The sequence below is a fragment of the Barbus barbus genome (assembly GCF_936440315.1).
Source record: "Barbus barbus genome assembly, chromosome: 37".
Taxonomy (NCBI): domain Eukaryota; kingdom Metazoa; phylum Chordata; class Actinopteri; order Cypriniformes; family Cyprinidae; genus Barbus; species Barbus barbus.
Genome location: NC_136715.1, coordinates 9,520,741 through 9,543,556, shown reverse-complemented (window position 1 = coordinate 9,543,556; position 22,816 = coordinate 9,520,741). Strand labels below are relative to the sequence as shown.

The following is a 22,816-nucleotide window of genomic DNA, read 5'->3' as shown; positions in this document are numbered from 1 at the left end:
CTCTCTTAGGTGTGTCACATAGAATAGGTCAGTAGAAGGGCAGTTTTACTATGAAAAGCATAGAAGTTGATTTGTGTGTGACAAAGAGATTTAACTAGTTGTTTCATCAGAAGCCTCGTAGTCTTCTGCACAAGAAAACTGCAGGCTCATGAGCACAAATCCCTTGTGCACAAAACATGAACACCTTTTTCTGTTTCTCATACCCTCAAAGAAAATCTATCGATCTATCTATCTATCTATCTATCTATCTATCTATCTATCTATCTATCTATCTATCTATCTATCTATCTATCTATCTATCTATCTATCTATCTATCTATCTATCTATCTATCTATCTATCTATCTATCTATCTATCTGTCTGCCTGTCGATCTATCTATCGTTCTATTGAGTGATCGAGACAGAAGTACACTTTCTCCTTCACTGCCACAAATTTAAATCAATATGAGACATACACATCAACAAATTCACAAACATCATAAAGAACTTTACAGCTATGACTGAGGAGGAACAAATTAAGATAATATTATGAGGGACAGACAGCAGCACTGGCTGCGAGATATGTGTGGATGTGCCACAGGCTGAGAGACAGCAGGTGAATGTGTGTAATATGTGTATTACATCTGACCTCAGTGTGTCTCCCTACTGTCTACCACAGTGACCCTTAGCCTGTACGTGTTTATATGTTAAACACTGTGGTATGAAATGTTCACACGTTCTAATTTGTTACACTGTTTACTTAAGTTTAAATTTGGTATAATTGTTTTTTTTAATATTATTTTGATCTTTTCATTATTATTATATTTCTCCACATATATTCCAAGCTTTGGCAATATTGTATCTTTGTAGTCATGCCAATAAAGCAAATTTGAATCCATCTGTCTGTCTGTCTGTCTGTTCAGTCTATCATTTTATCATTCTATCGTTCTATCGCTCTATTGTTCTATTGTTCTATCTGTCGTTCTGTTTAGCCATTGATCATTCTATCTGTTATTAAGGCTAATAAACCTTCAAAGCTTTTCTAGTTAAACTTTACATTTGTTTGAAATTTTCTGAATTTCAGTTTTATTTGAGTTCCTAAAGTTCAAATTCCTATTTAAGTTTTATATCCTGTTGTGTACTCATATATTTTGAATTCACAAAGAATTCAGGTTTCATTTCATTTCATATTCAAGTCCCTTTAATTAATTGTTCATAGTAAATTACTTTTAGGAAGCAAATTGAGTCCATTTTGATTTTATGTTAATTCAAGCACTCAGATTAATTTAGACCGGAAGGACACTGATGCATTGTGCACACACACACACACACACACACACACACACACACACACACACACGCACACAAATATACTTCCTTCCCTCTCCTTTCCCCTCCCTTTTAATTTCCATCTTTCTACTCAGATCTTCTGACTCCTCCTCCCTCTCTCTCGCCAAGTGTTTTCACTTTAATTGAAAGGCCCTCAGTGATGAATCAGGGCTGATTTGCCATTTGCAGGAGCAGGAAAAAACGAACACTCAGCACACTGGCTAGATGCATGGATGGATGGATGGAAAGAAGGAAGGATGGAGGGAAGAGAGATGGAGAAATGGGGGGAGGGATCGATGGGCTGACGTGGATGCAGTGCTTTCGACCAGACTCATTCACCATCTCTCCTGCTTACTCATAACTTCCCATCCAAATCTGATCACAATTGCTGCTTTTAAAATCATTTCCTGCCTGTAATATGCTCTTTTCATTTTCTCTCTTTTAGTCTGCAGTGCCATCTATTCTTTTGAACCACATGAATCGTCAGCATTTACGTCATTTACCTTGATTATGATAGATTTATTCTGGTTAAAAATCTACTGGTCCATAATGAAAGAATAGCTGTATTTTTCTTGAAAAACAAAAAACAAAAATGCTGCTAATTTTAAACGTATAAATATCAAAAGAAAAATGCTTTTTAGCTCCAGATGGTGTAGTTACGGCATCTGGCAGCAGTGTGTGGTTAACTAGCCATATCTTGACCTCCTAGTTTTTTCTTAAATCTTTCACCCCTTCTGTCAAAGATTTGTCACACTTAGATTAAGAATAAAAGAAGATGACAAATTGAACAACTCTGCATTCATGTTCACACCTCTTATGTTATTTTTCTCTCATTCCCTGTCATGGATTGCAGTGGCCCATTTTGTCAGCATATCAACCCCAGTCTCAGCGCAAATGCCACACAAACATGATTGTTAAAGTGATAGATCACCCAAAAATGAAAATAATTTACTCACCCTCATGTCATTGTAAACCCCTTTGTGTTTCTGTCTTCTACAGAATACAAAGGAAGATATTTTGAAGGATGTTGGTAACCAATTGGGTCCTCCATAGTATTTTTGTATTTACAATAATACTATGGATGTCAGCGGAACCCAAAGCTGTCAGGTTACCAACATTCTTCAAAATATCTTCTTTGTGTTCTAGAGAGGAAAGTCGTACAGGTTTGGAACAACATGAGTAAACAATGACAATTTCATTTTTGTGTGGACTTTCCCTTTAAAGACTGAATAAGGATGCAGTTTATGGTGTATAACTTTACTTTGTTAGTAAATGTGGGTTGCATTCATTCTTTCAGGGCTTGCTGAAGAAAGTACAGTTGCCGTGAAATGAAAATTCACCCTAGCTATTTTTTCATTCATATTGAATTCATCCTTGCATATGTGTGAGATAGCAGAAGAAGCTCATCGGTCGCTTCTGTGACTCACACGACTCTGTCCCATAGACTCCATGATTATTTCAAACATCCTGGATGTTGTCGGAGGGTCAGAAGAGCCTTTATCTCAGCAGGGAGTTGAGTCACGGGGCTGCTGTGGCTGCACTGACTTTCTCTGGTTCTTGACTGTGCATATTTAGTTTAAATGCATGTGTATTTATATTATAGATGTTTTTGTGTGTATATAGTGTGTTCAAACTCTCAGTGTGCATGTGTTTGTTTGTGTGTGCGTGTGCATGTCTGTAAGTGCTGATTCTTCTCAGTAGACTGCTTACTCTACATCAGTCTTAAGTCTTAGGCCATTAGCTGAGGCCAGCAGTGCAGTCTCATCCCTCCGTTCGCTTTCTCCATCTCTCGCTCTCTCCCACCATCCCCACTCATCAATCAGTTCATCAATTAATACACACTCAGTCCCTCTGCAAACACACAGAACAGCCAAAAAAGACCAATCTCCTAATTACTGTGGCTCTTCTCCCATCCTCCCCCATTCCTTTCTCAGTCACTTTTCATCCCTCCCCCATTCCTATCATCCCCCCTCCCCACTCATAAACTCTCTCACTCTGAAGACTCCATCCATTTAACCTCATTGGTCTGAGAACTGAAACAGATACAGACAAGATCTTTTATGTAACATAATATGTGTAGTATATAGTAATGTATATACATTTTTGGTAGCACTATTTTTTACAGTAAGGTCCTATTAGTTAACATCAATTAAAGATTAGCAATACATTTACAGTATTCATCGATCTTTGTTAATGTTAGCTGATTGAAAATACAACTGTTCCTTGCTAGTGTATGTTTAGGGACCAGGGGTCCATTAAACATTAATTGTCATGATTTTTATTATGTATTAGTAAATGTTGAAGTTGTATGTATATAAGTGATCATTCACCCACAAATTTGATCATTTATTCACCACTCTTTTGTTATTCCCAAACCTGTATGACTTTTTTCTTTCATGCTGAATATCATCTTTTGTATTCCAAGGAAATAGAAAGGCACACCGGTTTGGTTTCATTTTTGTTTATCTATGCAAGTGATTATTTCCAGTTATTTTATAGTACACACATAGCAGAAGGTACCAATGCATTACCTAATGAAATATTAACTAACAGGAGAAAGGCCAACATGCATCAGTGCATAGATATAATTCTTGGTAAAGCATTGTTAACGAAAGAAAAATTAAGTGATGTAGATGAGTGAGTCGGGGAGTGAACATTAGTGGAGAAGACAAAAACAACAAAAGAGAGCGTCTCCCATGACTCTCTTGGTTTGGAAATTCAAAGAACTTTATTAGGAAATCACATCCACTTGCTCATACTTACACTTGGAGATGCTGCAGAGAGTTAAACAGATCAAAGTTTAATAATGAGAGCTGGGCTAATATGCATGGCTGCTATGAATTATTTAGGTTTATGAATCATTGAGTATTGAATCATTTTCTGGACAGAACTCAAGACTTGCTCAGCCTTAAAACTCAAGTGCAGATTACCGGACACAGGTATATATGCAATAGACACACAAACATATATAAAATTCAAAATGTATAAAAAATGTAGGCTAATATGCTGGTCAAATGTTTGACAGAGCATGAACATACTGAAAAAGATGATCAAATTTTATTTATTTTTAAATTTAATTTTATTTTATGATTTTTTTGACACAAGTGTGTGCATAATAAGTAATGTGTTAATTATAATAAATGTATATAATATAATATTTAATATACAGTACTGTATTATCACACACTGAGGAAGACTTGGTAGCCGAAACGTTTGTGTCTTTTCCCCATTGGTGATGATCGTTAAATAAAACGGAAAAAGAAGACTGTTCTCCTGAGTGCGGATCATAATTTCTTATACAAAGTATACTGTATTATAAAATTTATATATATATATGTATATATATATATATATATATATATATATATATATATACACACACACACACACACACTTATTCTATTAATTTATTTAATATTCACTACATTTACTTTTATTTTAAAAGACAGAGGGGATTTGATTAATTTTATTTTGTAAAACAACAGATGTAATGCTTATATTAATTAAAATAAATTATATTTAAACACTGTTTGTTTTGCGCATTTTTTTTTGGACGTTTCATGACTTTATACAGCCACTATAAAAGTAGATGATTATGTTAAAAGTATTTGCAAATATAGCTAAAAAATTTGAAATATTTCTTTGCAGATGATACTTGGTTTGATATTATATTTTCTAATGCAATGCATTTTTGTAGGTGTCCTAAGTGTCTAAATACATATTTGGGCCACTGTATTTGCCTTAAACCCAGATCTTCTTGTCAGTGCATCAGAGCGAAGTTTGGGTAAAACTCTTTCTCCAAGACTTCATAAGAGCAACTTGTTCCTGGGATTATAATGACAGCATCTATTGCCACAAGTGTAGTCTTGTCACATTCGATTCCTTTGATTGACACCTCCAAGCTGGGGCATTTGTTCTTGCTGTGGGTGAGCGAGGTACTTTATAATGTTTTGCAGTCACAGAGCAATAGAGTAAGTGAGTTCTCGAGCATATTCTAACCTCTTGAGAAGCCTGTAAAGGGGCTACACACACCTCCTGCTGCCATACACTGAGATAAGCTGAGGATGAATCTATTGCACTAGCTTGGTTTAAATATAGTAACCACCCCACCGTCTCCGCATACGCACTCTTTATTGCTCAGAGACTGGTGTTTATGGCAGGTAGTGGTTTTCTATGCATTCCCATGTGCTCTACATGCTGTTTGACTTATTTCAGTCATTTTGAAATGCCATAGGTATGAAAATGCTTGTGAAAAGTGATATAAATTACAGTGTCATCATGACTAGAGGCTCAGCATACAGTATCATTCCAACTGTTTCTATCTGATTATTGGAGTATGTTTTACAAGACAATCCTATTTCATTTTTCATTCTTCATCAGAGAAGGTTTGGAGAAATTTAGCATTACATCACCTGCAGTAAATGGGTGCCGTCAGAATGAGAGTTCAAACAGCCGATAAAAGCATTACAGTAATTCACAAGTAATACACACAAATTCAGTCCATTCAGTCCAAGGTCTTGTGAAGTGAAGAGTCTATAATCCATAATAATGCGTCCTTCAGTGAAAAAATCCATCTCCTGTTGTCCTCTCACTGAACTGAAAACTGGACTGTTTTCACTTGTAAATGGTGCATGATCTATGCATATTTCTCTCCTGATTCAGACAAGATGTCTTTTTTTACTAGAGAAAGCACTGTTATGGATAGAGAACTTGCATTTTAGCTGAAAGCAATGCTTTTAAGTTACAAATGTCTTAATGACAACTGGAGATGTGTGTATTACTGTGATGTATGGATGTACTCTCATTCTGATGGCACCCATTAACTTCAGAGGATCCATTGATGAGCAAGTTATGTAATACTAAATTTCTCCTAATCGATGAACAAACAAACTCATCATTTTGGATTGCCTGAAGATCAGTAAATCTTTAGCAATTTTTTTTAGTGAACTAGTCCCATAAGAACATGTTGTCATTTAATATTACACACAAACTACCCCACCACTTTGTTTTTTAACAGTAAAGGATTGACTTTGCTATTGGTTCCGATGCTCACCGCTTGCTTGTGGTGGATGTAAGGGTTATCATGCTTCATGCTATGCACAGTCAAAACACCATCTGGTAACCCTGAATATTCCTGAAGGGCCAGAGCTTAGCGAGCAGGTGGTTAGAGAGTTATATGTCTTTCCATTCTAAACGAATGTACACATATTTACATTCCCATCTTCCTTTTCCCATACATTCTGATCCATTCCCTCTGTTTCTTGCTGTACTTGAGGCTAGATGGGTGTCGAGAGAGAGAAAGTGGAATGATGGAACGAATAAGGAGAGGAGCAGGCAGGGGAGAGAGAGCAAAAATCAAGCCAGAGGGAGAGAGAGCAAAAATCAAGCCAGAGGGAGAGAGAGAGAATGCGGGGGAGCACTGGGTGCTTCCTGCAGGGTTGCCGTGTGAATGCGGTCTGAATGACAATGGTGCACATCAGGGCCCCAGCACGACTCAGTCTCACGGCTCAGCCAGTAACACAGGAACACATAGCATGCTGTTACATATACACACACATGCTGCACAGAATGCACACAAGATATATAAACACAGATTTTTTTTAGGATGCCTTATTTGTCACATCTGAACTGGTCATGATGCAAATATCAAAAACTTTACTGTACAAGAACAAAGAGCTCCGAAATGAATTCTAAAATGTTTTGCTGAAGGCTAGCAGTGAATAGTCACCTATGTGCAGTGTGTGCTGCAATGGTGATTTTTTTTCTCTCTCTCTCTCGCTCTCTCTCTCTCTCTCTCCTCTGTGCTGTGTGTTACAAAACCTTTTGTCGAATTGTCTCCCCAAGCAAATGCATTAGGTCTTAATTAACCATGTCTCTCAACGCAGAGGCTCATCATCTTTGTTGCATTACACCAGGCACTCCGGCAGATACGCTACAGACTGCGCATCCACGCCCCTTACCGACACTCACGCTCGCCCACTAGGACAACAGCTCCACCTCCTCAGCGGGAATCCTCCCCTTTTATTGCATTATTATGGGCGGCTTGACACGAAAGCTCCCAGAACAAGCGCGCTGACTAATCACGCTGTACCTGCACTGCTTTATTTGTGATACTGAGTTCATCTTTTGATTTCAGGACCACGGATAGAGCAGATTCAGTGCAGGGGGGGTATTGCCGTTTCAGCACCATGGACAGCGTCAGTTGATGTTTACTGCAAATATTGCAATTGCTTTCAAACAGAACATTCCCAAATTCAGTTCACAGCCCTTTAGTATGCCACCAGCTGTCTTCAGATGGAATTCAGACACGTTTTCTCAGCAAGTTTAGCTGGAGAGTAAACCCAGGGAATTAGCAACCAAAGGCATTTCAGAGGCTGTTGCCAGGTGGACAGATGGGCATGATATGAGCAGAGTGTTTTTAGGACACACACTCTCTCCTGAGTGTCTTTTCAGGCTGACAAACTGTCTGTTCAGAGAAAGAAGATCACATTGCACTGTTATGTAAAAACAGTAAAAACATGTTATTGGTTAATTGTACTGTAAGTTATCTTATCATACATGATAAAAATCATATTGAATTTTAAAAGACAAAATTTTACTTCTAAAAATTGTAAAAAAAAAAAAAAAATTACCCATGAAAATTTGAAAATGATGTATTTATTACATTTATAATATGTAAAAAGTAAATTAAAGGGATATGCCCTGTAAACCATCATGTTTAAGTTTTATTTAAGAAGAAACTTTATATTTTTATCTCTTTTATTAGTGATATACACTACAGTTCAAAAGTTTAGGGTTGGTATTTTTTAATGACGTAAGGCTATGTTTATTTCATGAATAAAACAGTAATATTGTGAAATATTACTACAATTTACAATAACTGTTTTTATTTTAATCTATTTTAAAATGTAACTTATTCTTGTTATGGCAAAGCTAAAATTTCAGCACCCATTACTCAAGTCTTCAGTGTCACATGATCCTTCAGGAATCATATGGTGATGCTGCTCATGAAAACATTTGAAAGCATTTGTTGAAAATATTACTGCTGCATATTTTTGTTAAAACCATGATACAGTTTTTCAGGATTTAATGTTTTCGTAATTAAAGTTTACAGTTGGCAGGTTATTTATTTGAAATATTTATGTGACAATGCAATAAATAAATGAAAATAAAATAAAGACGAAGAAAGAAAATAAGGAAAAAAAATCTCACTGATGCCACAAACCTTTGAAAGTGGTGTACAATGTTTATAGCATTAGTCTAGTGTGTTTCCTGCATGTGTTTTGTTACAGGTGTTGGGATGTGGTTCATATGGATTCCATTATACCACTTTTTTTATCTATGCATTTATATATTTTAACTGCTCCAAAAGATTTGTGTATTATTAGTACTACATTACTTATTGACCTACAGAAAAATATAGTTACCAGAATTCTGCTCCTTAATGTTCTAATGTATGTTCTTAGTATATCATATCATAGCAATTACTTATAGGCACATTTTATATTGCAAGGACACTGTAAAGTCCCCACAAATCCATACTTTCTCAACAAGTACACACTCCCTCTTCCGGCAAGGTGTATGACTCAGACACAATACGTATTGAGAGATATGAATCCATCTATCGTCTTAGGAAAAAAATCTCGTCTCACACAGTTTGCGAGAAGAAGCAAAATGGCACGCAGTGCTCGTTTGAGTCTCGTCTTGGCCCTAAGGTGGAGTGAGCTGGAGGATAAGCGAATCGCTACGGGGACGCGCGTCATGTGCTGCAAGGCTTGAGCACGAGCGTTAAATTGATCAGATGCTCTAAACCCTCCAGCTGATCTGAGGAGGAGCGCGCTCGAGACCCCGCGTCTCCGTTTCGTTTTCTCCGACAAAAATTTAACTTTTAAAGCCGAAATAACCGCTCGTCGTCCACTGAGGCGACAGAAAAACCCCCGAAGAGGAGCATTTTAGGGTAATTCAGGCTATGGGTGCCTCTTGGTTCCTCTCTGTTACCACAGAAGATGCGAGTTCGAGCTTCAATCCACGCGCTCCGGCGCCTCTCCAAAACTGATGATGCTCCTTTCAACGACCACCGTCGGATTTTTTGCGTCTTGGATTTGTCTACGAGTCCTGGAGTATAGATGATAATTGTTTTTAGTGAGGAATTGAGGGAGAAACCGCGAGAGATCATCATTATATCTCGACATGGTGTTTTTTGTTTTCCCAGCGCGCGCTCACGCCCACCCTATTGGACCGATATGGCTACAAAAAAGCAAATAAACTTAAATTACTAAAATCAACAAATGTCACAGAGGTGTGGATTTTTTGGGGAAGCCCTGTCGTCTGCATTTGCGAGAGTAATTCGAGAGTTTGGCGGAGGGGAGGCAGAATATTACCACAGTAGCTTATACCAAACATTGCGGATACCACAGAAATAAATTAATTATTTAAAGGTTTTCACCATTTCTTTAAATTCTATATCTGTCTTGTGGATATGAGAGAGAGAGAAAAAACCAGAATGCAACTCCTGAGAAAGACACATTAACCTGATGCAGTCGATGCCAATTTACATTTAATGTATTAACGTAATTATGCTAAAAGGATCTGTATTTACACCTTGCAAATGGCAAGACGACCCACACCGAGCTGTTGAGACGGGAAATACTTCTTAAAATGTGGATCCCACCCTCCTGAGGAAGATAATCCGACGACATTTTATCTGTTTATGTTTCACTATTTGTTGAGCTGACTGCACCATTGAAAAGGACCTACTCCATCCATCTATCTATCTATCCATCAATCTCGTTATCCGAGTCCCTTTTTGGCGCTGACACACTCTTACACACATTCCCCCGTCCACTGATCTTGTTTGGTGCTTTATGATGGACATTTCTTAGCCATGAAGATCAGATCTGAATGTCTGTGTACTCTGTGCTGAGGCGGATGGGGTGTAATGTGGTGTTGTCACCCTGAGACATCACCCCCTTCTCGGCTGCTTCGTAACGATTGGCGTTTGGTGTCTACAGAATGGCTCGGTTCGGAGACGAAGTGCCGGCCAGGTATGGCGGCGGGGGCTCCGGTCAGGGGGGACCCGGCCGCGGCGGCAGCAGGCAGGGCGGCCCGCCAGGGCCCCAAAGGATGTACAAGCAATCGATGGCCCAGAGAGCCCGGACCATGGCCCTCTACAACCCGATCCCGGTCCGACAGAACTGCCTGACGGTCAACCGCTCTCTGTTTCTCTTCAGTGAAGACAACATAGTGAGAAAATACGCCAAAAAGATCACCGAATGGCCATATCCTTTACTAAATCCACACGCGAGGGGCCCTGGGAACAGGTACAGATCTGTAATATGTTATATGCTGGTGATGGGTCTTTCAATGGACCCTGCTTTCTCATTCCTTCTATAAAGTAAGTTGTTTATTATGCATTTAAATTAGTATTATGAATAATCACAAAACATGTTAAGATTGTTATTCAAAAGCTATTTAGTTGTTTATCATTAGTTTTAATTTAGTCACCGGACCAGCTTTCTCTATAGGGTGGGCCTTACAAAAAATTACAAAAAGTACTATACCTCCTAAAAATAAAGCATCTATAGTTCAGTGAAGAACATCTTTCAAATGCACAGAAGGTTCTTTATATTGTAAAAGGTGCTTTAGATTATTAAAAATTTATTTTCATATTTCTTTTAAGAAAGGTTCTTTGTGGAAATGGAAATAGTTCTTCTATAGGATCGCTGTGAAAACCCTCTTTTGGAACATTTTTGGAATAAAAAAAAAAATATATTACCCTTTAATTTAGATATTCAGACAAATACATTCCAATACCATGGTACTCTTTAAAATACCTTAAAGTTTCATGTAAATACCAAGATAAATTAATAATTCAGTATCATGGTACATATCAAAGCATGGTGGTGCTACCATTTAAGACATTTATGAGTCAGGGTGCTTGCTAGTGTGGGCTTAACTTATCTTTGGATGAGCCGGCCCTGTTCGGAAAAAGCTAATGTAGACATTTGAATTTTTTTTCCACTGCTTATCTATATAGATGTTCTTCTAAATAATTAGAGAATTCCTATAATATTAAAGTGATTGTATCCCACCCTTTTTGTATAAAGCTTCTCGGTGTGCCATGAGTTTAAAGTACCGTGGTACTATCCCAGTACTGTACCCAGTAGAGAGGGGGGTGGCTGTCAGAATGAGCTAGGTTCAATTCCCCCCCTGTGGATCCGGGCCTGATGTGCATGTGTTTTTTCATATCCATGTGTGAGCTTGTGTTATGTGTATAGGTCTGTGTTCAGAGGCCTGAGGCTGCGTGGGTGTGCGTGGTTTCCCGCTGGTCGGGATTGGCGGAGTGCGCGAGTGACTGTTTGAGTGCTTGTGTGAGTGTAGAGGGGGGCTGCTGATGTCAGCATATGAGCTTTAGTGGAGCCTTGCAATGTAGACCAAAAGCAAAGCAGGAGAAACAGGGAGAGAGATAAATGGTGGAGGCCTGGAGAAAGTGAAATTGAGAAAAAAATCTATCTATCTATCTATCTATCTATCTATATATCTATCTATCTATCTATCTATCTATCTATCTATCTATCTATCTATCTATCTATCTATCTATCTATCTATCTATCTATCTATCATCGCCCACAATAATGCAAGATAGATAGATAGAAATCATTAAAACATATATTAAGTATAGATTCTGTACATGTATAACTATATCATTATTATTATTTTTCAATTTCTTCTTATTAAAATTACAAAAGTGATTTAGTCAAGAGCATTGAGAGATTTTCTCTCACTGTTGTTTGATTAATATGAATGGCAGACAGGATGTACCGAAGTCCGGATCCAATATACTGTTACATATGCGTTATCTTTTTCAGCTGTTTCCTCTCTCTTAAGACCTAAATCACTGTGTTTATGAGGATACTTGCAAAGACGGGGATTCTGACGCATAGAAGTGTGTTTATGTAATCGTTCAAAGCCCCCCAAAAATAAATGCGCGCTCCTCTCAGACAGAAACAGAAACGGCGCACGCATATATCTCGGTTGTTTTAAAACTGTGGTGCCAGTGCATAAAAAATGCGTATCCATGCTACAGATGTAGTCCCTCGTTTAGGTACGAGCTCCTTGTTTTTTCCTGGCTGGTCGTTCTCTACCTGGATCTGTATATACAGTGCTGTGAAAAAGTTTTTGCCCCCTTCCTGTTTTTATTTTTATTTTTGCATATTTGACACACTTAAAAGATTCAGATCATTAAACTAATTTTAATATTACACAAAGATAATGCAAGTAAAAACTCAAAATGCAGTTTTTAAATGATGATTTCATTTATTAAGGGAAAAAAGCTGTCCAAACCTACTTGGCCCTACTTGAAAAATGAATTGCCCCCTCCTGTTAAATCATGAAAGAACTGTGATTAACCACATTATTTTAGAAAGTGAAGTTAAATTTCACTAGCCACACCAGAACAACATCTAAAGAACTGCAGGCCTCACTTGCCTCAATTAAGGTCAGTGTTCATGATTCAACAATAAGAGAGAGACTGGGCAAAAACTGCATCCATGGAAGAGTTCCAAGGCAAAAGCCACTGCTGATCAAAAAGAAAATAAAGCAAAAAATTATCTTGATTATCCCCAAGACTTTTGGGCAAATATTCTGTTGACTGATGCAACAAAAGTTTAACTTTTTGGAAGCTGCGTGTCCCGTTACATCTGGCGTAAAATCAACACAGCATTTCATAAAAAGAACATCATACCAACAGTCAAACATGGTGGTGGTAGTGTGATGGTCTGGGGCTGCTTTGCAGCTTCAGGACCTGGATGACTTACCATAATTGATGGAACCATGAATTCTGCACTCTATCAGAAAATCCTGAAGGAGAATGTCTGACCGTCAGTTTGTGACCTCAAGCTCAAGCGCACTTGGGTTATGCAGCAGGACAATAATCCCAAACACACCAGAAATACCAGAATGGCTCAAGAAAAACAAAATTAAGGTTTTGGAGTGGCCAAGTCAAAGTCCAGACTTAAATCCAATTGAGATGCTGTGGCATGACCTTAAACAGTCCTTGCATGATTGAAAACCCTCCAGTGTGGCTGAATTAAAACAATTCTGCAAAGAAGAGTGGGCCAAAATTCCTCTACAGCGATGTGAAATACTCATTGCCAGTTATTGCAAATGCTTGATTGCAGCTGTTTCTGCAAGTGGTGGCACAACCAGTTAGTAGATTTAGGGGGCAATTACTTTTTCACATAGGGCCAGGCAGGTTTGGACAGCTTTTTCCCTTAATAAATTAAATCATTATTTCAAAGCTGCATTTTGTATTTACTTGGGTTTTCTTTGTGTAATATTAAAATTTGTTTGATGATCTGAATCATTCAACAGTGACTAATATGCATAAAAATAAAAAAACAGGAAGGGGCAAAAAGTTTTTCACACCACTGTGATATTATGTCGTGGCCACGAGTTTAATGTGTAAACAAACCTACGTTACAGCTCGGGTGTGCATTATTTTAATCATTATTTAATCATTTAATCATTATTTTTCTAATAATTCAAAGCCCGTAGTCAATTATTCTTTACTTAATGCACAGGTAGTTCCAAGTCAGTTTAATCACTGTTCAATATTAATGCGCTGCTTTAATTGTTGCACACTAACCACGCATCACTCGCACACACACACATACGGAGAGAGAGAGAGTTCGGAGATCGCAGATTGTGCTGCACACACACAAAAACTTCAATGTCAACGCTTCCCGCGATTTTTATTACTAAAATAAAAGCTAGATAGATCGCTACATTATATTCCCCAGCAACAAGGTGATAAAATTGCTGTTTTTGAAGTAACGTTAATTGTTTGTAGAGAGAGACGCCCAGATGCAGCAAGCAGGTACACACAACCATAGATATATATATGTAGATGCCTCATTAGAGACTGTACGTATGGCGGCTAATGATGCCTGATTAGCCGCTATACGTAAGCCGTCCACCATATTGTAGCGGTAAACTTGACGTCATTCACCATAGTAATCACTGAATAATCATCTTACCGCACTATTTCATCTCTGTCTGGTTTGAAACGGTCAGAATGCTAGCGCAAACGAGCCGTAACTGACTAAAATAACAAATTTTTACTCATTTGGTCAAGTATTGCACTGCAAAGAGCAATACAAGTTTGAACTTGTCTATAACATGGCAAATGACCAATTGACCATGGAAGAAGGGGGATAATCAACAGCTAGCCGTGCATTAAGTAAGGAATAATTGACGACGGGCCGTTGAATTATTAGAAAAATAATGCACACCCGAGGTGGTGATGCGTTACACCTCGGGACATTGATCAGATTACCACACCTCAAGACATTGATCAGATGATTCAAGGCATTCGTCCGGTTTTTCTACTTAAATCGCTATTGTGAGTAGGATTATTTCTTCCGCATCTCATCCAACGCCTCCCTTGCTAATTCCAAAACTTAATTTTAAACCGCAAAGGAGGCTTGAGCCGTTGATAGCAGACTAATGCAGATGCAGTTAATACATTAAATAACTAAGTTATGAGAGGAGAGAGAGAGAGATTACCTCTGTGAGTCTCTCAAAAGTGTTCGGCAGCAATGTCTCTAGTTATAGTGAAATTTAAAAGTTCATTTTCTTCACGAATAGCGCCGTGGTTGTTACCTCACTTGTGAGAAGTCATGTAGTTTTTAAGTTGTTAAACTATGTTACTGATAAAATCATCAGAGTAGTGCTAACAGCATTACAACACAGCGTGTATGTTAAGGTGTGTGCAAACTGTCTGTGAGGGAGAGAGAGCAGGAGAGATAGAGTATTTGCTTTCTGTACATAAAACGTAATTTTGTGCCAAAAACATGGATATGATCTGTCGTTTTTATCCTTTTGTTTACTATATTTATTTGTTTGGCCAGTGTCGTTGTGGGTTTTGATTCTTTTGCTGTTTTAGGCTGTAAGGACCTTTGAAATAACGCAAATCATTTGGCGAAGTGATATGGACATGTAATGCGGTGCCTGGAACTACGTTTGCCATGCGTTTCCCTGAAAATAACTGCACACCTTAGAACATTTGTCAGCCAATCAGATTCAAGCATTCTTTGCCTCCACTTCTTGCATTAAAATCCTTTAATGCACGGCTAGCCGTTGATTATCCTTTACATATATAACACTGAGACTACTCCTCTTCCCTATACATACACTTATGCAGAAAGATCACAGTAATGCAATAGTAACTTTTATAGACTTTAAATCAGTTCTTCTATTGTGATTGCCAAACTGCCATGTGTTAAGTTCTCTGTAATATTAGCTGCACTGTTACAGAGGCAGAGTACTATTAGTAATACATGCTCCATTTCTTGGAGAGTTGTCATATGTAACTTGCTGTTGAGTTTAAAAAGCCCTATAGAGGTTATTCAAGAACTGGCATCACAGTCCTGCCCCATCACCATTTGGTTTTCTTCAGCAGTGAGTGAAGTGAAGTGAAGTGAAGTGACATACTGCCAAGTATGGTGACCCATACTCGGAATTCGTGCTCTGCATTTAACCCATCCATCGTGCACACACACAGCAGTGAACACACACACACCGTGAACACACACCCGGAGCAGTGGGCAGCCATTTATGCTGCGGCGCCCGGGGAGCGGTTGGGGATTCGGTGCCTTGCTCAAGGGCACCCCAGTCATGGTATTGAGGGTGGAGAGAGCGCTGGACATTCACTCCCCCCACCTACAATCCCTGTCGGCCCGAGACTCGAACCCGCAACCTTTGCATTACAAGTCCGACTCTCTAACCATTAGGCCACTGCTTCCCCAGCAGCAGTACTTTTCTGTTGGTCAGTGTACTTAGCTCAGTTTGTTGGCTTGCTGTTCATAAGTTCTTTGTCCATTGGAGTGCTAATGGTTTGGTAAAGCAGTGCTGCGGTAGAGGTGTTAGACTGTTTTAAAAATACTCTGTCGGAATGATGAGTTTATAATGTCTTTGCTTGTACGAGTGCCAGAAAAAAAAAAAAAATTCCTTCATACTCATGCTCCTACGCCTCCCCTTTTCTTTTGCCATCTTTCTGTCTCTCTCTCTGATTCTCTCAGACCATCTGCTCGTTCTCTCTGTTGTCTGTATGGTGGTGGTGCTTCCTGGGGTTTTGTTGGACTCACTGGGCATGAGCATGTGAGAGGAAACGGTAAAAGAATGGAAAAAGAGGGTTTTGGAGAGGTACATGCATTTTTGTCCCTTTGGAAGCGTGTGTTTGAATGCGTGCGTGCATGTGTGATGCAAGTGAAACAGATTTGCAGCTATTTGGCCAAAGATAGTATGGTAGAGGCCAAACATGGTGTTATTTTAAGATCAGATTTTTATTATTTTCTTAAAGTGGCATTCAGTTTTATAATGTTTAAGGGTTATAACTCACCCCAAAATCAAAAGAAGAAAATAATATTACGAAAATTAAGCTTGTTTTAGGACTATTAGAATTTTTTTGAAAGTTGACATTGACAATTAAGCACATTTACAATCAAACGATCTTTTTTGTGAAAAAAAAATACACTACCATTCAACTTTTCAGTTATTTATTTATTTATTTATTTGGAAGAAATGAACTTTAACTTACCAAGACCACATTAAATTGCTCAAAAGTCATTTTTAATGTTACAAAACAGTTCTATTTCAAATAAATACATTTTAAAATATTAAACAGATATTTTAAATGAAAATAATATTACAATATTACTGTGGCTGTATTTTTGAACATAAGAGAAAAAAAATCTTACAGACCCCAAATTTTTAAACAAAAATGTGTTCGTATGGTAGTGTCTGTTGTACTACCTTTAATATAAGATTATTAATGAAACAAATCATTTTACTATATTTTTTAACTGTAATTCAAGAAAAAAATACTCCGATTATGAAAGGAATAATTGATGACGGGCCGTTGAATTATTAGAAAAATAAAATAATTTTTCTAATAATTCAATGGCCCGAAGTCAATTATTCCGCTTATACTACGGTTGCCACACCTCAAGACATTGATCAGATGATATATTTCAAGGCATTCGTCCGGTTTTTCTACTTAAATTGCTATTGTGAGTAGGATTATTTGTTCCGCATCTCATGAACAGCGCCGTTGTTGTTACCTCGCTTGTAAGAAGTCATGTAGTTTTTAAGTTGTTAAACTATTTTACTGATAAGTGTCGTTGTGGGTTTTGGTTCTTTTGCTGTTTTAGGCTGTAAGGACCTTTGAAATAACTCAAATCATTTGGCGAAGTGATATGGACAGTAATGCGGTGCCTGGAACTACATTTGTCATGCATTTCCCTGAAAATAATTGCACTCGTTGGAACATTCGTCAGCCAATCAGATTCAAGCATTCAACGGCCCTGTACTATAATTGGAATTACTGTACAATGTGGGGACAATTGGGTTCTTTGTCCCGGGCCTGGTAATGTGCACCCACTAAAGGACTTTATAGTAAAATATATTCATTAGGCTTAAAGGAGAAATGTTAAGGACAATTTTGTAGGAAAATTTGGTTCACATAATGAACATGTATATATACAGTATATCTTATCGGAATAAAAAATAGATAGAATTTTCTTCATGCAATTTAAATGTTTTAAATTTATGTTTTGCAAAATATATATTTCTTTTGTAATGAATTCTTTTTTTTTAAGTCCTGCTTTCATTGCCTTATGTTAGTGGTCTCGTCTATAATCTGTTCTTGCACGGATGGAGGTAATGACGTGTTTTAACAGAAGAACCGGGGTTTGTAAATGTCTCGGCTGGTTTCACACTGTGGCCTCCTGTCCAAGCTGAATGGACATTGTGCATCGGTAGTAACATACAGTGGATGGATCATTGCTGGGTGAGTGGAGACTTGGTAGGGCGGCACAGCCTGTGGCATCAAACACACAAACACACACACATGGACTGTGGCAGCTAAAACAGTGACACCTGTTCTGTAGGATCAGTCTCCTCGGGAGACCAAAGGAAAAAGGAACCGGGCCAGAACTCAGCACCACCCTATGGCATCACACACACGCACCATGTGGGACATTCACGCTCCAGTGTGCAATCATGCAGACACACAAGAAACGGATACACACACTCACACATCCACACACGCACGCCAGATACCAGACACTAAATCCATTGCTTTTCTCTGGCTAGAGAACACAATCTGGCACTCTGCTGCAGTGCAGACTTGAAGGGATACAAGAGAGTTTGAGCAGAAGAAGCGTCTAATGGCCTGTGTGTGTATGTGTGCATCTGAGTGTTACTCAAAAGAGTAAGGAATACGTCACAATGCACTTCACAGTGACAGTGTTTATTGTGTAACCCTCTTGGACACACACATACACACTTCCTCTCTTTCTCTCTTCTTAGTTCTGTTGCACACTCCCACTCCCACACATATTCATATTGAAATGCTCTTTTTTTGCTTCCCAGTTGGACGTTTCCTTTCTTATTGCCATAACCTTTAGGTACCCTCTGCTGTTTAAAGGTCTTTTTTTTATGAATACCAAATTATGAATTTTTTTATTTTTATTATTAATTTCGTTGTCCTGCTGATGCTGTTGCCCCTCTATTAAGAGGAAGCGAGTTCAAGAAAGCTTTGGGATCATAACCTTTTTGCAGTTGTTGTATTGTGAGAGCTCCCACAATGCTTTGCTAAACCACATTGAGACTCCTGGTTGGCCCCTGGCAACCCCTGGCTGATTGGATCTCAGTAGATTTAAGACTGTTATTTGATATAAGAGTTTAATTGTGCTATTAGCGGCCATTGACAAGATCTCTAGCGATATTTGATATTTAAGTAGCATGTCGGACTCTATTAACAATTTTGGGGTATTTAAAGTGATAGTTCACCCAAATATGAAAATGCTGTCATCATTTACTCACTCTCAGGTTACCAAACATGTATGAGTTTCTTTATATAAAATAAAAAATGACATTTTGGGGAAAAAAAGTTGATGGCCCCCATTGACTTCCACAGTATTTTTGTCCATACTATGGAAGTCAATGGGGACCATCAACTGTTTGGTTACCCATACTCTTCAAAATATCTTCTTTTGTGTTCAACAGAAGAAATAAACTTATACAGATTTGAAACAACTTGAGGGTGAGTACTGAGTACTGGGTGAGAACTATCCCTTTAATAATGCACAACAAAAGTTTGTCCACTTGCTAAAGGGCATCTTAGACAAAAATTAAGCTCAAATAAATAACACCAGACTTCTATTTTTTGTGTGTTTCTACATAATAATGGACAAAGTGTCAAAATTCTCATCTGTGGTACTTGAACATGAAACATTCTTTTCTTATGTGTGTGTGTGTGTGTTTGTATGTGTTTCACTGGGCAAAGATTACCCTTATCATTCAGAGAGAGAGAGACGGAGAGATTCAAGAGTTCTTTCCATTGTCTGGCTTGATGTGTTGGACGCAAGCCATTGGCTGCTGTCCAAAGTGGCTGTATGGCCTTAGTGTCACTGCTGTCATTGTAACGAAAGTCTCACCTTATGAGCTCCCATGGTTCCCTCTTTAGTTTACTGTGTCTTATGGTTAAAGACACATTTTGGCATTTTATCACTGGCTTTAAAGCAGGGGTGTCAAACGCCAGAGCCCTGCAGAGTTTAGTTCCAACCCTGCTCCAACATACATACCATAAGTCTGAAGGACTTGATTAGCTGGATCAGGTGTGTTTAATTAGGGTTGCATCTAAACTCTGCAGGGCTCTGGCCCTCCAGCAACACCCTTTTTTGACACCAGTTTCCAGTTTGACACCCCTGCTTTAAAGGTATTGTTTAAAAAAAAAAAAATGATAATGCTATCATTATTTACTCATGCTCAAAGCTGAATGGCTTTCTCTCTTGTGTAGAAAACAAAAATAAGTTATTTCATAGCAGAAACTAAAGATTTCGTGATTTAAAAATGACAAACAAGTACCATGCAAGTAATCAAGTAAACAAGTATATTGCTACCTGAATGATTTGCTATATTTGAATTGATGAAAATATTAATTTGACTTGAGAATTTAAACAAATAACATTTGCCTGTTTCTTGCACAAAGTTATCATAAAGCTTCAGAACACTTGAAACATAGCGCATGTCATATGGACCACTTTTAAAATATTTTTTGGTGCTTTTAGAGATTGTCAGATGACATGATTAGTGAGTTAATGATTACAGAATAATAAAAAAAATTAATAAAGTGTTACTGTAATTGTTTATAATTTTAACACATTCAAAAAAATCCCAAATTATGTTTTTTTTACATACTTAAAACTGATTGAATCAGCTAAAAAGTTCTCAGAAGGATCTTTTTTTTTTCATTTTCTTTTTTTGTATACTGCCCTTCAGAAGTTTGGGGTTGAAAGAAGTCTCTAATGCCTACCAAGGCTGTATTTATTTGATCTAAATATACAGTAAAAATAGTAATGTTGTGAAATATTTTCTATTTGAATATATCTATATATATATGTTAAAATGTAATTAATTCTTGTGATGGCAAAGCTGAGTTTTCAGCAGACTTTACTCCAGTCTTCAGTGTCACACAATCCTTCAGAATTTGGCTCAGTGTTATTATTATTATTATTATAAATATCATTATTCGCTTAACAACTTTCCATTCGCTCATTCTGCCGAGTCGTCTACATGACATTTATTGGCCTTTCAAACAGGCGCCATGGTTGTAGCAATTTGTTCGTTACATTCTTGTGTATGTTTTGTGCCCATGGTGGTTAACACAAGACCTTTCCATGTGACTCAAAGTGCCTTAGCCTCAGGTACCCCACAATGTCTTTGGGCTGTTTTTATATCAGTGGAGTTTCTCGGCCCACTGGGCATGAGCAGTCCTGTTAAATATCACAGTGTGTGCTGTGAAGCATTTCCTGATTCTTTGTCATGTACGCTTTTGGCTCTTCTCTCCTTAATGTTCCTCTCATTATAAAACCATGCGACTGTAAGAACATCTCGGTACGTGGCAGAAAACAAACCCTCCGCCACCTCGGATGACTGAATGAGGCTGGAGGCACTGTAATATTGTCCTTGTTCTTGTTCAGGAGCCATGTTTTCATCTGTGCCCTGAATCGATCAAATAGATATCCAGCCTAATTGTTATTTTGTGATTAAAACACTGCATTAATGAGAGGATACTAATAGGAGGTCTTATGTAAGGGGGGTAATGATAATAATTATTCTGATGACAGTGTGATTTGGCATTATAAGGGCTGCTTCTGGAGAAACTGAGAGAGCAGAGAACAGGATGAGGAGGAAAGAAAGATAAGTAGAGGTGGGAGAGACTATGTGTATATTTAAATCAGTTTGAGAAATAGAGCCATTAATATAGTGACATTTATAAAAATAAAGAAACTTCTATTCTGAGTTGTTTTGCTCTTATTAGATAACACCATCTATCTATCTATCTATCTATCTATCTATCTATCTATCTATCTATCTATCTATCTATCTATCTATCTATCTATCTATCTATCTATCTATCTATCTATCTATCTATCTATCTATCTATCTATCTATCTATCTATCTTCTTTCTGTTATTTTCTTGTTCCTTTTATTATTCTGTTCTTCATTTGTTTTTTTCACCACTATCATCGTTCTATTGTTGTATTGTTCATTGTCTAGCAATCTATCGTTCTTTCATTTGTATCTATCTACCTTTCTATGTATTATTCTATCATTTTTATCTTTCTATCTGTCTATATTGTTCCTTTATCATTCTATTGTTAATTCTTTCTACTATTCAATCCATTGATTGCTTTTTCATATTGTTCATTCGTTCAGTGTCAATCTATTGTATAGCAATCTATTGTTCATTCTATGTGTTGTTCTGTCTATTTTATCTTTCTTTTTATTATTTTATCTATCATTTTAGAATTCTATCAGTTGTTCTATCATTTGTTCTGTCGTTCATTCTATCTATTGTTCAAGCATTCTGTCTTTCAGTATGTATCATTCTATCATTTTATCTTTCATTCACTATATTTTTATGTATTGTTTGTTCTGTTCTATATATATATATATATATATATATATATATATATATATGTCTGCCTGTCCATGTCTAATATGTTTATCCATCATCTTTTCTCACATCTTCTCTCATTCTCAAAGGAATCTCTGTTTCCAAAAAATACAAATGTCATGTATGTGTGCAAGAATTCTATTTGCAGCTCAATCAGATCTAATTAATAAAGCGGCCTCAATCCTTTCTGTGTTTTCTCTGTGTACTGTAGGCTACTACTACCCTAAATTGAGCGACCATTTCACGGAGGAAAATTATTTTATGACTGCACTTTTGTATCTCACAAACGGGCATTTAACTATTAACTCTGAGATGTCTTTCTTATAATTCCATAAGAGAAATAAAATTAGAAACTGAGGCTGTTGTCAAATTATAAAGTTAACGTGATTTACATATCTCAGATAATTTGATCTTTCAAGTATTTGGTATGGAATATTTGGGTTTATAATAAAATCTGACTTTTAATTGTAGACCTGTAGACA

General features: G+C 37.4%; 1 protein-coding gene across 1 annotated transcript in view; it reads left to right on the top strand.

The window, feature by feature from the left end:
• The window catches only part of LOC306856918 (voltage-dependent P/Q-type calcium channel subunit alpha-1A-like), a gene marked incomplete at its 3' end in the record, with an annotated part of 134,325 nt that overhangs the window by 17,972 nt on the left and 93,537 nt on the right, over positions 1–22,816 (top strand). Inside the window, exon 2 of the mRNA XM_079396470.1 lies at positions 10,320–10,588. Coding sequence (XP_079252596.1) covers positions 10,320–10,588 — 269 coding nt within the window. The remainder of the gene's footprint in view (positions 1–10,319; positions 10,589–22,816) is intronic.